This window comes from Ixodes scapularis, unplaced genomic scaffold (assembly GCF_016920785.2).
Source record: "Ixodes scapularis isolate PalLabHiFi unplaced genomic scaffold, ASM1692078v2 PGA_scaffold10__122_contigs__length_95168666, whole genome shotgun sequence".
NCBI classification, from domain to species: Eukaryota; Metazoa; Arthropoda; class Arachnida; order Ixodida; family Ixodidae; genus Ixodes; species Ixodes scapularis.
This window is the reverse complement of record NW_024609836.1, coordinates 60,608,139-60,626,137: the sequence shown is the minus strand read 5'-3', so window position 1 is coordinate 60,626,137 and position 17,999 is coordinate 60,608,139. Positions and strand designations below refer to the sequence as shown.

Sequence of the window (17,999 nt, the reverse complement as noted above, 5' to 3'; positions counted from 1 at the left end):
TAATTTACAGTTTCAAAGCCTAATATGACATGCCGAAAATTAAGCTGCTTCGCGCATCAAAACACTATGTAACCACTCTGTAAATTTTTATCTTTATCCAAGCTTGTTAAGGAGGCTTATCATACATCTGTGCCAAACATATGTACTCGAACAGAAAAGTAACGTAAAAGTAACGTTCGTTATTTTCGAAAAGTAACGGTAACGGTATATCGTTACGTTTGTAAAAGAGTAACGTAGCTCGATAACGCGTTGCTTTTTACCAAACTAACGAGTAACGCTATTTCGTTACTTTTTTTTTGGTAACGGGCACAACACTGCTTGTAACTTGGCAAAAGGTGAACCATAAGCCCCACATCGCGTACCGAGGGCCTCGGTATTCGCCTCTGTTTTGTTCGGCGACAAACTCAGTGGCGCCATCTATTCAGTGGCCCCGGACGCACTCCCATTTACGCATCATTATTTCATTATAAAAGTGAATTGTGTGTAACAGTGGCGTAATCGACCGTTCTCCAGTAGCAGCGCGTAAATTTAACCTCGCAAACACTGCGAAGCCCGCCGTCTAGTTGGGAACCGGAAGGGTTTGATTGCTACCTGCACACTGGCGCCACCACGTTTCAACTCGCGCGAGAAAGAGCGAATACGAGCGCAACGCACACATACTGGAGCATGACGCAGCGAAAAGCCTGATACTTCTTAGCAGTAAAAACTCACTCCGGCGATGCGTAGTCACGCTCCGATTGGCCCACCTGGGCCGTAGCTTCCGCCGTACTGGCGCATTATGCGATCCCGTCTTCCTGCTTCATACATAGGCTAAGGGGCGCCTGTTAACCAAAGAAAATTGTATTTCTTGAAGGATATATGTAATGAGCGATAAGAATTTTTATCGGTTGCATGTGTTAAGGCGATCGGGATCGAGTTTGACGATGATTCGTGTTTCAATATATCAGTTCAAAATTGGCGCCTGTCCATGTCGTACGTGAGCCTTTTTTCGTCCTGTTTGTTCGCGCCTTTTAACCTTTTAATCGATATGAACCAACTAGCCCCAACCAGAGTTTTAAAAGCTCACATCTGAACGATGCTCACGCCACTCCCAGGCATGCCCAATATTTCTTGCTTAAGTCACTAGATAGCGCCTAACCAAACAGCATTGCAGGTTGCCAATATATGGAGGGCAAGCAGTCCGCTTTCAAAATGGCATCCCCGGTTTCCGCCGCACAAGAGTAATTTGGGGAGCTCATGGGACTGGTCTGATGCTAAACCTTCTTACACCCTAAAGGGTGTAAATCAATTTGTTTTCGGGATAACATCCTAAAGGTGTTACGGGTAAAGCCTTACGATGCTAATAAACATACGAAAAGTAGGATGCTAGCGACTTAGAAGCATTCTGGGGAAACTTTTTCAGGAGCAGAAAGTTGCAAGCAACAAGCACCACATTCAATTCTCGCATGCAAAGAAACAATAAACACACACACAGTGAATCACGCATGGAAGAGGAATCATGACACTGGTGACTCCTCCACCCACTTATATGCTCGATAATTCAAGGATTAATCACATTTGCAGGTGGCCGGCTTCGTACTTCGAAAGGCCCACTATAATGCCTAATTGTTGTCAATATATGTATGTATATATGTTTAATATTTTTTTTTTTTTTTTAAGGAATACATTTTCAAGTGGAAAAATATTGATACGGGAAGGTATTATTCGAGAACATCGCTAAAACAGCCTCGGCTATAGCGAGTGTCAGTGCGACGAATAGCCTTTAAGAAGGGTGTCTTCCTCGCTTTAGCACCCTTTTCCAGGCCCGTCATACACCCTTCAGGGATGAAAGGGGTTCAATGCACCGACACTAAATTACGATTGAAAAGGGTGTATTAGATCGAAATAACGGCGTTGAAAGGGAATATTCTCGTGCATAGGTCTCTCAACGGGTGTTTCTTTTACACCCTAAAGCCGCAGTCACGCTTCTCATACATTATGCAAAAAAGACGCTGCTCGCTGCAGCCATAACGACAGATTTATCTGTGTACACGCGTCATACAAGTTCGAAACATGTTTTCTGCGTAGATCTTATGCTTCAAATATGTCTGCGGACAGTTTTCTTTTCTTTTTTCTTTTTTTACATTAGAGAATTTTAGGGAACCCTTTTCGCACTTTCGATACGGCCCGGTTGTACTTAATAGGAAGTTTTCGTAGACCGCGTTTCCCCCTCCGCTAAGCCCTCCGCAACGAAGAAGCCGCTGCTGCGCCTGCGCGCCGAAAGCCTTGACTGTACAGTTCCTGCTATCGTAGTGGGTTGCTGAGAGCGTTGCGGGACGGCGAAAACCATCTACGAAAACTCCCTAATGTGAAACGACGTACGGTAAAAACCCGGAAGGTAGAAACACTCGTTTTGGTTTCCATCTTTGTTTTCGCGAGGGGGGGATGATTTATCCAGCGCTTCGTGTCCATCCGAACCCGACTTCAGGCAGCTGTCGTGACGTCCTCGTATTACCAGTCACGTCACGTACTGCGGGAAATGTTAATCACGCGCACTGACCACGTTGCCTTCATTACACCTCGAGAAAATTTCTTCCCCCCTCCCCCCCCCCCCCCCTCTTCCTGTCAAATGGTCTCCCGGTATTCATCAAAATCATTAGGACCTAATGACAAAAAAAACTAGAAGGCAGCCAAAACTTATAGTCGCATTGTTCGTTTGTTTTCGTTTTGCTGCGTCGTTTTTTTTTTGTTTTTTTTCTCGTTCCTGCTGTTTTTTTTTTTTTTTTTTTTTTTTTTTTTGACCGAGGAAAAAAGAAATGCTTGACGTTGAATTGCAAAACGATGGAAGCGTTATTGGTACGCAGCCAGGCCGCGGTGCTGGGTGTTATACGTCACCTAAAGAAGGTCAACGCGGAGCACACGTTGGAGATGATTGCGCGCTGCGTCAGCGTCTTTTTTATGGCGACACTTTCTCGTGTCGCTGGAAACCCGTTGTGTGAGCCAAAGAAACCGTTCCACGTTAACGAGCAGTCATAGATCAGCGTGGTATCAACGTTCTATATCAAGGACAAGTGTTCGGGCATGCATCCTTGGCGCATTGGAATACTGTTAATCTGGATTCACATACGGTCCAGTTACATTTAACATTCCACATATTTTCTCTAGAACAAGTTAAGTTTATCTGTGTATCAAAAATTATATATTAAACGCCATTTGTTTCGCTTCATTTTTACTTTTTTTGTCGCTACTTGGGTTAATTATTCCCCTTACATGCCGTCCCAATTACACTGTTCCAATTAAGCGCCAACCTGCTCCACCTGAAACTGAAAAAAAAATCATTACTTTTAGATTTATTGTTTACAAATATTAATTATCTGAAACACTGCTTTCTGCAAATTACGATGTATTTACAACCGTCTGAAACATTGCTTTGTATAGACGCTTTCAGGCAGCGTTGCATGGGCACCGCCATAACGGACCTTCAGTTTCTGTTTCCTCTTATTCCGTTCGATTCACTTCATCACCGCCACATCAGGACAAGTTATTTCCATTTTAGATTCTACTGCGTCCTTCTCCCCAGCATAGGCCTTTTGTGAAAGCACGTCAAGGCCCGCTTCAGTGCCTATAGGCCTCTCGGTAAGACAAACGGACGCACGTGATACACAATGAGCAGACGAGTGAGTAGGTGAGCTTGCATATCGTATGAGAACCAACCATCGCTGTCTACGAACAAGCCCACGTTCGCCCACACCATGCATGTGTGGGCGAGGCGGGTGCGCGGAGACTGGATTCGCGCAAGAGGAACCGTCTGCGCATGCACTGTACGGACAGCTGCGCCACCGTAGGGGCGTGACGTCAGCAGAGTTGGTGTACAGTGGCTGACAACTTGAGAAACACGGGGCGTGATGGAAATTAGGTTCACGCTTCTTTGCTTCGCGATTGGTTCTTTCGGAGAGTTCTCTTCGGCTAATGTCGCGGTCTGATTGGTTGCCGAGCGACAATTGGATGTGCGGGACGCGCCACAATCTGCGTTGTTTCTTAAACTGTTTTTTTATTTTATTTTCATTGTCTACGAGAAGAGTTGCTAGTGCGCGCTTGTGTATGTTCCGAGATTTTCGTTCTGAATTCCCATGGAGAAAAAAAAATTATATGGCAAATTTTTGGGGAATTGTGTTGCGTACGTGACACGTTCTAGCGCCACAAGGTCTCAGGTCACGTGACTTAAATTTCCCCGCTAAATTTAGCGGGGCAGCTGGATCGGCGCTTAAGTCGCGGGACGTTAAGTTTTCCGCTAAATTTAAAGGAGGAACTAAATTGCCGTATATGTCATCTGACGCATCAGGTAGCGGGACGTCAATTTCCTCGCTAAATTTAGCGTGGAAACTGAATCGGTGTTTAGGTCACGGGATGCTGATTTTTTTCCCCCTTAATCTAGCGGGGAAATGTACGTGACGCCACGTCGCATGACCCATACACCAGCTCAACTTCTCCGCTAAATTTAGCGGAGAAACTGAATTGGTACGTCGGTCTGTGGCATCCCATAACGCAAAACTTTAAGCCAGATCAAAGCGTGCTTGCTTCGTGCATATGCGGAGCGCAAGTTCGTCTGCTTCTTTTGCTCAGCGGGGTTGTAGTGACGTCAGAACGACGCCGAGCTCTTATTGGATGATTGAAATAAAATAGTGGGTAGACTTTGAGGCATGTAGCATTGAGGTCTACCCACTATCCTTTCAATCACAGCCAATCAGAACTCGTCGTCGTTCTGACGTCACCGCGACCCCTGCGCAAAAAGCAGACGACTTGCTTTTGGCATAAGTGCTTCCAACGTATACAAAAAGTATGCATCATATATATCTATTAAAAGTTGGCTCAAAAATATGTTTTATGCGTAATTCTTTTCTTTTTTTTTTAATTACACAGTATATTTGTTTTCCTACTGCTTTCTACCAAAAATATTTAATCGCACCACGGTTTTTTAACCGGAATTAAGAGATCGGTAATCCGGTTCTCCCCGTATAGACTATTTTCGCTGTCGCATGGCGGGGTCGGGGTCGGGAGGAGTAATTGCAGAGGCTACATGAAGATGAATGAGAACCCGCCTGGAGACAAATCGAATAGCTGGATGCAGTTACTTTGGTCCTAATGCCGGAACCTCATTTGCAGGCTGTTCCTACAAGAAGAAGCAGACTTTCCTGACCGAACTAATCGACAACTTCCGCCGGGACAAGGAGCGGAACGGCAGGTCAGTATTCTACCGTCCATACGTGTGCCGCGAAAAAGCAAAACCAAAATCTGTCGGAAACAGTTTTTTGGGACTCTTTTACGATGGTTAATTTCAACGAAGGATGCGGGGTGGCCCCGCCTAACGTACAAAACGATTGACATAAAACACACAAAAAAGCGACACAGAACTGACGTCCTCGGCTATACGTTGATTTAGTGCCCTTATACGTGTTGCCAAATTCATGAAACGGGGGTATACTCGACCACATCGCGTGACAACCCTGTAACTTTTTTTTTAACACATTTTAATTATGAGAACTGTAGCAGACAGCCTGCTATCATCATCGAAGGGACCATCAAGCCAGGTGCACGGGCTCGCGTGGCTGGCAGCTCGGGCGTTCGGCACCGTATGTCCTGGCGGCCGGACCTGCTTAGTTTCGGCTCTTCGAAATAAATATATTTGCCACCTGAACCAGGTTACAACATTGGCGACGAAAACCAAGAACCCCTGATGACTAGCAGCAGCTCCAACGACCGAGACGTGGGAGACAGCAGCACCCACCGCTTCCATGGCCCTGGGACGTTCGACTCCGACAAGGAAGAGTGGAAGCTCTATCAGATAAGATTTCAAGCTTGCTTGGACGTCGCGAATATAACCGCCGACGTCGACAAGAAAAATTTATTGATAGCTTCACTTGGATCGACGACGTTTCAGCTGCTGTACACCCTGGTTCAGCCTCAGAATTTCTCCGAGCTGACGTATCAAGACCTCGTTACACGGCTCCAGGATCACTTCGCTCCGAGGAAATTCAAGGAGTTCGAACGAGCCAAGCTATTTTCGGCGCGTCAAGAGGAATCGGAGAACGTAAAGGAATTCCTCGCAAGATTACGGTCCATTATTGCAACTTGCGAATATGAGACGGAGACAAACGCCAGGAACTGTTCACTCTTGACGGCATTCATTGTTGGCCTTCACGATTCCCGCATCCGGGCACGTTTGGTAATGGAGAAGGACTTAACGCTAGACACTGCACTGCGGCTGGCCGAGTCTTATCTCAGGGATGAAACGGAGTCCCTCCAATTGAATCGTCCTGACCAAAATGCGCTGCACGTCGACAAAGTAAAGCATCCTGCTTCTACCCCAGCCAAGTGTTTCCGGTGTGGCAACAGCAACCACGTAGAGTCTACTTGTCGCTATCGGAATGAATCCTGCAACAGCTGCGGCAAGAAAGGCCATATTGCAAAGATGTGCCACTCCAGCGACCGCAACAAACAACGAGGAAACCGGAAACGGGACGTCAAAACCGTCACGAACGTTTTCGCTACTCGCGATAGAGACGGCGAATTTGTCACCTGTCTCGTCCAAGGAATCCCCGTTGATCTGCAAGTGGACACCGGTTCCAAGCTGACACTACTGAACATTGACACCTGGGAGAAGCTCGGATGCCCGCCACTCAAGAAAAGTGAGTGCAACCTGTGTTGTTTCAATAACCAGGCAATTCCTCTCAAGGGACAGTGCGTTCTCAACGTCACACTAGGCCAACAGACCTCTGCGTTGGAAGCCGTGGTGACAGAGAAGAGACACACCGACTTTCTTGGAAGAACGTGGATTGATGCGCTCAAGATCGATCTGAACCGATTGTTTGTTAGATCCATTGAACTGACTACACGCGCTAAGCTGGAATCAATGCTCACGCGATTCTCGCGCGTATTCACCGACAGTCTTGGCTGCTGCACGAAGCTGAAGGTTCAGCTACAGTTCAAGCCTGAGGCAACACCACGCTTCTTCCAAGCAAGTCGGTGTGTCTCTTCTCTGTCACCACGGCTTCCAACGCAGAGGTCTGTTGGCCTAGTGTGACGTTGAGAACGCACTGTCCCTTGAGAGGAATTGCCTGGTTATTGAAACAACACAGGTTGCACTCACTTTTCTTGAGTGGCGGCATCCGAGCTCAATGTTGTAACCTGGTTCAGGTGGCAAATATATTTATTTCGAGGAGCCGAAACTAAGCAGGTCCGGCCGCCAGGACATACGGTGCCGAACGCCCGAGCTGCCAGCCACGCGAGCCCGTGCACCTGGCTTGATGGTCCCTTCGATGATGATAGCAGGCTGTCTGCTACATCTCCCCGATTACGAAGACTGGAAGCGCTCCGGTGCCATGCGTCTTCGTTGAGGGTACCTTGGAATGTGCTCCAAATTACGGTGTGAAGCTCCTGGGCTTGCTAGAGTTGGAAATTCCGTTGGAGACGCAGTGCGTTCCACCGGTGGACTTCTGCTGACCGGAAACAGGAGGCCTTCGAAAGCGTCGGATGTGACTCTGTTCTTTAGGTGGTCAGCATGCACACGGCGAACTTTGAAGTTCTCATCCAGGACCTCGAAAATCACGCTGCCTACCCTTCCTTGAATCACACCCTTGATCCAGTGCTGTTTTCTCAGAGGGTGCTTGATCCAGACTTTTTGGTGAATTGCGAACGAGCGCGAGTTCAAGTGGCGGATCTGTGGAGACCTGGACGGTTTGACCGAGGGTTTTACCAAATCAAGCACCGTCCTATAGTGCCTCTGGTTCAAAAGTACGCATGGGGCCTTCCCAGTGGATATATGAGGGGTAATGCGGTATCGCATCAAGAAGTCTTGTAGGCTCTTCCGGCTGTCCTTGCCCTTTGCGCGACAAAGAGCGGTCTTGAACGTCTTCACGAAGTTCTCGGCTTGACCATTTGATTTCGGATGATACGATGGCGTGAGAAGGTGGTCAATGCCGTTTTGAACCAGAAACGTCTCGAATTCGGAACTAATGAACTGAGGGCCATTGTCCGTTACCAACTGTTGTGGAAGACCATGGTACTGAAATATTTCTTTGAAGGCATCCATGGTTGCTGATGCTTTCGTTGATGTCATCTGTATGACTTCCGGCCATTTGCTAAAAGCATCAATGACGATGAGGTAGTGCTTTTGGTCCAATTCTGCAAAGTCTGCATGGAGGCGATGCCAGGGTGTTCCTGGATCTTCCCAACGATGCAGAGGGATTTATGGTCGAGTGTCCGATATTGATGCGCACTGTTCGCACTGTTGAGTTTGTTTTTCGATTTCATGGTCCATTCTTGGCCACCGAACATAAGATCGCGCGAGCATCTTCATCTTCGTTTGACCAATGTGACCCTCATGAAGCAGATCGAGGATATGTGGCCTGAACTTGTTAGGAATTACCGTTCGAGCATTCCAGAGAATGCAACCGTCGAGCTCGGCAAGTTCTGCTCTTTGCTTGTGGAACGGTTGAATATTTGGGTCAACGATCTTCGTTGGCCATCCTTCCAAAATGTGTGTGCGAACCTGGGAGAGCGTTTTATCCTTTGCTGTCTCCTTGGCGATGTCAGCTGCCCTGATGGGGAGCTTTGCCAGAGTTTCGGTGTGGAGTGCGAAGACATCTTCAGACCTCAATTGAATGGAAAACACGCCTTGTGACATCTCTTGGTCAAAGGCTTGATCAGGGCCTTCAGCAAACCGGGACAGACCATCAGCGTTCCCAAACTTTTCGGTTGGAACATACTCGATGGTGTAGGCGTAATTCATTAAGATTAGCGCCCAACGTTGAAGTCTGTTAGCTGAAGTGACTGGAATGCCCTTGGTTGGTCCAAAAATGGTGGTCAAAGGTCGGTGGTCTGTGTACAAGACAAACTTGATACTGGTGAAACTTACGTACACCAAAGATGATTGCCAGTGCCTCTTTCTCAATTTGGGCATACTTCCGCTCCGTCTTCGTAAGCGTCTTTGAGGCGTGAGCGATGGGACATTCTCTTCCATTGATTTTATGGTATATCACTGCTCCAACTCCCTCTGATGAAGCATCTGCCGCAATGTAGATCGTCTTGTCAGGGTCGAAGTGGGCAAGAGCTTCGGTTGCTGATAGATGCTGTTTGATCCTGTCAAAAGCGTCCACACAATCGGAGGTCCAGTTCCAGGCAGTGTCCTTTCGTAGAAGGGCGTTTAGTGGTGCGGATATTTCGGCCAGGCTTGGCAGGAACTTACTGTAGTGTTGGATCATCCCCAGAAGAGATCTCAGCTGGCTGACATTTTTGGGCTCAGGCATGTTGAGGATAGCAGAAATCTTCTTAGGGGACGGACTTAACCCTTCACCGTGAACCACTTGTCCAAGATATTCTACTTGCTCTTGAAAAAAGCTGACTTGCTTTTCTTCAGAGTGAACCCGTATTCTTCGAGGCGCTTGAGGACTCGTTCCAGATTCCGAAGATGATCGGAAGTGTCCTTCCCGGTTACAATTATGTCGTCTAGATAACAAGCCACGCCATCAATACCTGCAGTGACCTGGTCCATTGTTCGTTGGAACACGGCTGGTGCCGATGCAATTCCAAAAGGCATTCGATGAAATTGAAAAAGTCCTTTATGGGTGTTGATTACAAGGACTTGCTTGGCTTCGTCGTCTAGTTCCATCTGAAGGTACGCTTCGGAGAGATCCAACTTCGTGAATCGATTGCCTCCGTTGAGCTTGGCAAACAGTTCTTCAGGTCGTGGTAGAGGATACTGAGCGATGTCCAGTTGAGGATTTACGGTGACGCTGAAGTCTCCGCAAACGCGGACTGAACCGTCAGCTTTGGGGACTACCACGATTGGCGTTGCCCATCTGGATACTTCAACTGGGGAAATAACCTTGTTGTTGATTTGTTTCTGCAGATCCTTTTCTACCGCCGCACGTGTCGCAAACGGAATAGGTCTCGGCTTGAAGAAGCGTGGTGTTGCCTCAGGCTTGAACTGTAGCTGAACCTTCAGCTTCGTGCAGCAGCCAAGACTGTCGGTGAATACGCGCGAGAATCGCGTGAGCATTGATTCCAGCTTAGCGCGTGTAGTCAGTTCAATGGATCTAACAAACAATCGGTTCAGATCGATCTTGAGCGCATCAATCCACGTTCTTCCAAGCAAGTCGGTGTGTCTCTTCTCTGTCACCACGGCTTCCAACGCGGTTTTGACGTCCCGTTTCTGGTTTCCTCGTTGTTTGTTGCGGTCGCTGGAGTGGCACAAGAACTTCTGTCGGACGTGACCAGAACAGGCCGCAATATTTTGTCCTTTGGATTTGTTTTAGGGAATGTCGTCTTTTGTGAGTGTTCGTCGCTTTGCCACGCGACAACAGCTCAGAGAGGGCGCGGTGCTCGTCTTGGGCAAAATATCTTAAGCCGCGCATTCGCCCTCGGCCCAACGATTGGGCAAAGTTAGCCCGGTTCGTCAAATTTTGAAAGGCGTTAAATAGCTGCAATGCCGTGGGCAGTCCACCTTCCTAAGCTCATCGTAAGCATAGTGTACGCTACGTAAACACTCTAAGAAATCGGGAGCGTCAACTTTCCCGCGAAGTCTTCGAAAGAGTCAATCCTTGTAACCCAAGGATGAAGCTCGACGAACGTCTATAGCGCGAAACGTGTTTAGATGTATAAAACATTCTGCGCTGTAAAACTGAGCGTTAGCTTTCACGTGCTTATGTCATGCTCAATAGTACGGCGTAGATAGTCTGTTGTTTTCAGGTCTAAGCATAGTTTCTCGAAACTTCCGTTGAAGATTGTTGGAATTGCACCTCTCAGTTGGCTTAGCAAAAAAAATTAACGCCATCGTTTCATTCTTTTTTTTTTTTTTTTTACGTATATGGAATTTTTTAGTTTGATTTCAAAACAGTGTTGTGGTAAACGTTTCTCCAAAACGGGGAAGAAAGCTCGTTTCTCGACCTTTCTCAATCTCGGATTGAGTACCCCTTACGAGTTCTAGTGGTTCAAAAAGAGCGCGTTTCCGTTTACATTTTCTAAATCGGAGCGGGTAATCGTTACATTAACGTCACTTTTCCGTATCTTAATGAAATATTCGACTGGATTATTTGTAAATAAAATAATAAGAGCGAGCCAAAATATTCGCTTCGAGCTACGTGCCGGGTCGTCACGATCGCACGTGTTACGGATCTTTGTCTGACTATATCTCAGTCTGTCCCTTGAAGTGCGAGGTTGACATAGTCGACGATGAAAACCCTAAATGCCTACAATAATCGGGTTAAATCGAAGAAAAAAAAAGAACACGGCTCTTTCTGCCGTTTCCTCGAAAACGTAACGCGTTCTCGATCCAGTTCCACCGACGTAAGATGAAATGACAGATTAAAAGCAAGTGGTAAAGACTCTTTGTTTTTAAGATAGGAAAATCGTTTCCCAGTCCCCTCGCATCACATTTGCGACGTTCCCGGTATGTTGCAACATGTCACACTTTCCTTGAACTCGGAGCAGTAAGAAGCTAAAAGACATAAACGTACAAACAAAAACTCGGGGTCGGAACGTGCCCTCCGCAATATAGGTGGGATATGAGCGGATTTTCCGGCCGGAAGACCCACGCGCGCAGAAGGGCGACGAACCGCACGATTTGGTGTTTTCGTCACACCGCTTGATTGGACCCATCTAGCTTTAACGCCCCTGCGTTCGTACTTACGGCACACAGACTATTATACTCTTGACCAACAAAATACAAAAAAGCGGACAGAAGGTTGATTACGTTACACTTCTTCGTTTGTTTGTTTCTTTGCGGACTTCTCCAGTTCTCCCGAGGGACCGGCACCAATTACGCGAGACGAGGCGGTGCGGTGGAAGTTCTCCAGCCTTGACGTCAATCTTAACAAGGTAAGCTCTCGATTGAAACCGTGCACTGTGTTCCGAGACGAGCTTTCCCCGTTTGTTGCCTTACCCTGTTTGCAGCCTTTGTAATTCTCAACTGTCGCAAGCTTGTGCCAAATATAGCGCCAGTCTGTGCTGGAGTCGCCAAGAAAAAACGATGGTTACAGTGTATACATGGGGAGCGCACGTTCTTCTGCTTCTTGCACAGGGGTTGCAGTGATGTCAAAACGCCGAGCTCTTATTGGTTGATTGTAAAAAAAAAAAAAGAAAAGGTAGTGGGTAGGACCTAAGTGCATCTAACTTTAAGTTCCAGCCCACTATCCTTTCAATACCGCAATGTACGGAGACAAAACATGGCGTTCGTCGCGGAAGGTTTAAGCCTCGTTCACACTTCTCAGACGTCAGACAAAATATAGGCTGCAGGCACTGCCTAAGGCCTGTTTATTTATTGTGGGACGGTATCATGTCATACACATGGTTACATCATACATGTGTATTGGTCGCACACAAAACTCTCTTTAGATGAGTGTTTGAAGCATACATAGGTGTGTGAAGGAAACGTGCTTCAGAAGATGATTGGGGCGTGTTCCTCAGATAATCTTATCATCATGTCTGCGGTCAATACTGCGTGTCTTATGCACGATGTATTAGTGGAGGGACTGGCGGCTCTAGACATTCGGTCAATGCAAAATGGAGGTGCGATACAGCACTTATTCACTGCCACACTTCGCGAGACGCAACGTTCATCCTTAGAAATAGGGGGTGTATAGGGGTAATAATAATAATAATAATAATAATCGTTTATTTCACCATAAGATTTTTATGGTGGCGACCAGGGACAAAAAGCTGTAGAAAACAGCTTGACGAGGTCCCCAACCGCCTACAGGCAGCAGAGCAGCGTGATACTCACAGTATAAAATACATACAGAGCACAAGCTATAGAAAGAATAGCAGAAAAGACCTTCGTCATCACACACATTGTTAAGGCTGATTCACAGGATTGTTAACTTTTGTCACTTTCTAGCTTTTGAAAAAAGAAAAAAGAAACGTAATACAATCGCGACATAACTAATAAAAAACAGGAGAAAAGGATTTATGCACACGATCGACATCAAACAGAAGGGTCCGAATATCCTTGACAGATAATTTCTCCCAATCGAAGTTTTTTTCGGGAAATAAATTTAATAATTTCGGAATAGTGTATCTGAGCATTTGTGTTCCGTAGTTCGTTCTGGGAGTGACCACCTCCCAACAGCTCGCAGAACGAGTAGGATAAGGATGAACATATTGGGAAAGGCGTCCAAGGCTCACTAGAAAGCTAGTATTTCTAATTTCTTCCACTTTTAGAGTAGTGGAAAGTCTGTAGTCGTAGAGAGAATATATACTAATAATGTGAAACTTCTTGAATAGATTGGCTGTAGGATGATCAAAATCTACATTCGCGATTGCCCTCACGGCTTTTTTTTGCAAAATATTTATTTTATCAAGATTTGCTATTGTCGTCTTACCCCAGACTAGGTGGCCGTAAATTAAATGGGAATAGAACAAGGAGTTATATATTAATAATTTAACATTTGTTGGCAGTACATAGCGGTTGCGGTTTAGGATACCGACTATCTGTGATAACTTCGAGGTAACGTAATTGATGTGATCGTCCCAAGACATATTCTCGGAAAAAGTGACACCAAGTAGTTTAAAAGCATTGACGATCTCAATCCTGGTTGAGTTTATTACGATATGTTTGGTGATATTTACAAGTTTGCTCTTGGGACGAAAAAGCACGGCTTTTGTCTTTGCAACGTTTATTTGTAACGAATTGATGCGGCTCCAGACGTTCAACTTAGAAAGCGCCAGGTTTGCCGATTCGAACAGCAGATCAACGTTTTCCGCAGTGAAAAGTAAAGTGGTGTCGTCGGCGTAGTTTACAAATTTTGCTTCGGAAGTAATGTTAACAATATCATTTACAAATATATTAAAAAGAAAAGGACCCAATATACTACCTTGTGGGACACCAGAAATGATTGGTTTTGTAGTTGAGGAGTGCCCATCAATACAAACAAACTGCATTCGGTCTGCCAGGTAAGATTTTATTAACTTCAGTGCGTGCCCTCGAATACCGTAAGTGTCTAGTTTTTCAATTAAAATTTTATGACTTAGGCAATCAAATGCCTTTGTGAAGTCTACGAAGATACCAAGAACCATCTTCTTTTCCTCGAAGCTTTGAAGTATGTGTTCTTTCTGAACAAGCAGAGCAGATTCCGTTGACTTTTGTTTTATGAAACCAAACTGTGAGGCTGTTATTAAGTTATACTTATTAGAAAAGTTAATTAGTCTTATATGAAGCAGCTTCTCGAGTATCTTCGAAAACACAGGTAGTATCGAAATTGGCCTATAGTTTCCCATATCGTTAACACTCCCTTTTTTATGTAGGACGGACACCTTTGCTATCTGCATACGTTTAGGAAATACACCTGTGGTTATACAAAGATTAAATATATGGGTTAGTACCGGAGCCAACGCATGAACAACATGCTTCACTGGCCTTATCTGTATGCCATCCGCATCACAACTACAACTATTTTTAAGTTGCAAAACTACAGAAATTAATTCGGCGTCAACGACTGGCTCTAAAAATATTGAGTTATTATTTCTGGTGTCACGAAACAAGGAAGAATTTACGGTGTTAGTTTTATCTGCAATGCTTATGAAATGTTCATTAAAGGCATTCGCTAACGCATGCCCAGTTAGTTCAGCACCGTCATTGACAATCTTTACAATAGAGCCGCGGGAGCGATTTCGACCTAAGAGGGCGTTTAATTCTTTCCATATGACATCGGCATGACCCTGCGCTGATTTGAACACGTTAAAATGATAGCTTTGTCTAGCTCGCCGCAGCTCTTTTGTCAAGCTGTTGCGGTATGTTTTGAAGACTCTTAGATCGTTTTGATCTCTGGACTTCGCAAATCTTGCATATAACGCATTTTTCGTACGAATTTTACAATGCAGTTCGGGGGTAACCCACGGTTTTTTAATGCGTTTAGAAGTTTTCATAGATTTGAAGGGAAAGTGTGTCAAATATTGCTCAGAAAACAATTCCATAAATATATTGTAGGCCTCTTCGGCGGTATCCTGGTTGAGTACGCTATCCCAATTTATATCTGATAGAGCGGTTAAAAATGGTCTAGTCCATCAAGTGTTATTTTTTGAAACATTGTACACTGCTTCTTATTTGCCTCCCGTTTCATATATTTGTCAGAAATAAATATTGGGAGGTGGTCACTAAGATCGCAACATACAACACCAGCTTTTATATGCTCTGTCGAGCGATTTGATATAAACAAGTCTATTAGTGTTTTGGATTGGCAGGTAACTCGCGTGGGGCTGTTGATAACGTTTCTGCATCCGCCAGTATTAATTAAAGTCGTAAATGTGCGTTTGACAGTAGTGTCCGTACACATATCAATGTTAAAGTCTCCACCACAAGTAACATTATACTTTCCTTCATTGACAAATATTAAGAAGGACTCAAAGTACTCGAAGAAGGTTTCAAGACTGCCACTGGGGGGTCGGTATATAACAGCAAAAATATTATCTTTACTACGAACACAAAGCATCTCGTAATCCTGTGTGACGCAGCTGAAATCTTTTATTAATTCACAGCGAGAGTCTTTAGTCAGGATGGCCACACCGCCACCACGCTTCTCTGAGCGATTGACGTAAAAAGAACGATACGACGGCAGTTTCAGAACATCAGCTTCATCCGTGTACCAAGTTTCGGTAAGCATTATAATATCAAAGTGAAAACCAAATTGATCGAAAAGCAACTCAAGGTCAACAGCTTTGTTTTTGGCTGACTGAGTATTTAAATGAAAACACGTCACGCATGACATTAGATCTTCACCGAGATAGCTTTTCACGTTTTGCGGTAGAAAAAAGGCGCTTTCGGTCATTCACCTCAAAAAGGACAAGGAGGAAAAAACAGTAAGTGATATTCACAGAATCGTATCAAGGTCGGCAGCATCCGAGATTTTAAGCGCCCTCTCGCCGTCTTGTTTCCTGATAAACACCTTATCATTCCGGTGCCAGACGTATTGATAGTTATTTCGCTTTGCCCATTCTTTAGCCACCCACAAAAGGGCCTTACTCTGTCTCGTCAAGTTTTCTTGGAAGAAAACGTTGCTTCTACTACGCCTGAGTTCTCCTTTTTTGTCAAGCCACCGGTCGCGAGTGGTCTGCTGTGCGAAACGCACAATTACGCCTGGATTTCTATCTTGCTTTGCCGGGAGCCTGTGCATATTTACGATATCGCCGTCAGTCAGTTCTGGAAGGTTTAGTCTTGCTCCAATTTCATTAACACGAACCAAGAGGTTCTCTTCTTTAGCTACAGGGATCCCGTAGATTTCGAGGTTGGGTCGCCTACTGCGCCATTCCATATCGCTTAGATCGCGTTTTAACTGTTCAATTTCCTCGCCGGTTTTTAGTCGTTCAAGAGCTTCAAGACGCTTTTTCACTGCCTTTGTTTCATTGTCCTGATGGTTAATATGCTCGAGAATCTTATCAGCCCTTGTCCCATTTGTGACACCCTAAAACTACATTTTGACGTTCAGTCTACTGACGTCGAGCTGGCGATACCAACTTTCACGAGCGGCTTGATAGCTGTTGGACATAACGTACTAAATAGCTCATGTCCGTATCGAAGACTAGAAGAAAAAAAACATTGAGGTCTTGCAGCAGGGACAAAAAAAAAACCTTGATTGTCTTACTGTAGCCTTGCATGTAAACATTAGCTATTTAAACAAGTTGTGTCGGTTGGCTATCAAGCCGCTCTCGAAAGTTGGCATCGTGGGTTTGGCGTCTGTAGACTGACCGTCGAATTGTTGTTTTGAGGTGTTACATATGGGACAAGGGGTGTACCCCCATACAACCCCTATTTTTCAGAGTGTCGCGTTACCTCGTGACCACGTAACAGAGAGGAACCGAAGCCGCCTGACCACGTGAATCATAGTGGCAAAATCACGTGACTACACGACCACTTGTTGACACATAAGGGCAAAACCACATGACGTCGTACGCTGTACGTATTTTACGCAGAGATTTTCTTTTTTTTTTCGGGTACGACTAAAGTGTCAGTAAATAGATTAACTTATAGATACTTACGGCTTAAAGTTGAACTTACAATGTTCACGCTTTTTTGCTTCATGATTCGTCTTCGGTGTTCCTACTATAGTCAGTGGCAGGTTATGAAGTGGAAGCTCCTTCCCACCTCTCTTCACTTTAGGAGAGCGAACGCTGGAGAGGAAATCGCCTCCTTTCCAGCGTTTGCTCTCCTAAAGTGGAAAGAGGAGGAGCTTCCCCTGAACTCTTACCATGTCACCGACTATTCGGAGAGCAAGTCGACTGCTTCTTGCGCAGGGGTTGCGGTGACGTCAGAACGACACCAAGTTCTGATTGGCTTTGGTTGGAAGGATAGTGGGTAGACCTCAATGCCAGATGCCTCGAGGTCTACCCAATATTTTTCTTCTTCAATTAGCCAATAAGATCTCGGCATTCTGACGTTAATCAAGCCCTGTAAAAGAAGCAGACGAACTTGAGCTCCGCCAAGTTATTATAGCTGGTGCCACATTCTCAGTGAATGTGTAACAAAAATGAGACGCTCGCGCCTCTTCACAATCTACGTCTCTGAAGCTGTCCGTGGGCTTATAGTAGCTACATTTGTCGTTTACCCCTTGCAAGAAATAGCCATGTTTTTTTTCTTATGTTTTACTTTTTTTTTTTCTTCTTTTTGTTGTCGTTGTTCTTGTTTAATGGCGTTTGGCGAATCGATTAGGTGCTTGAACGGCGCGAGTGGAAGCCTTTCCGACGTGGCTGGAAGGACTTCCTCAAGAACGGCTCCAGGACCGGAGGCGGTCGCAAGAAACTGCGCAAGTGCTGGCGGAACTTCCTGCGCTACTGCGACGAAGATGCGGACAACCGAGTCACTTTCGACGAGTGGATCAAGTGCACGGAGCAAGCGCCGGTGCCCGGTACGTGGGTCCGATGGTATACCCTTCAGCGACCACTGGAAACACCGCCTATAGGTAGAGAGCCGTAGAGTGCTCAATTCTATATGTTACCAAGTGAGGTAACATGAATACGTCAGCTCTTGGCCTCAA

General features: G+C 45.6%; 1 protein-coding gene across 2 annotated transcripts in view; it reads left to right on the top strand.

Annotated features, from left to right (window-relative positions):
* The window catches only part of LOC8032494 (SPARC-related modular calcium-binding protein 2), a 120,482-nt gene that overhangs the window by 98,549 nt on the left and 3,934 nt on the right, over positions 1-17,999 (top strand). For both annotated transcript variants that reach the window (XM_040222137.2, XM_040505197.1), the window contains exons 10-12: positions 5,143-5,221; positions 11,772-11,853; positions 17,675-17,870. In XM_040222137.2, the coding sequence (XP_040078071.1) occupies positions 5,143-5,221; positions 11,772-11,853; positions 17,675-17,870 (357 nt within the window). The remainder of the gene's footprint in view (positions 1-5,142; positions 5,222-11,771; positions 11,854-17,674; positions 17,871-17,999) is intronic.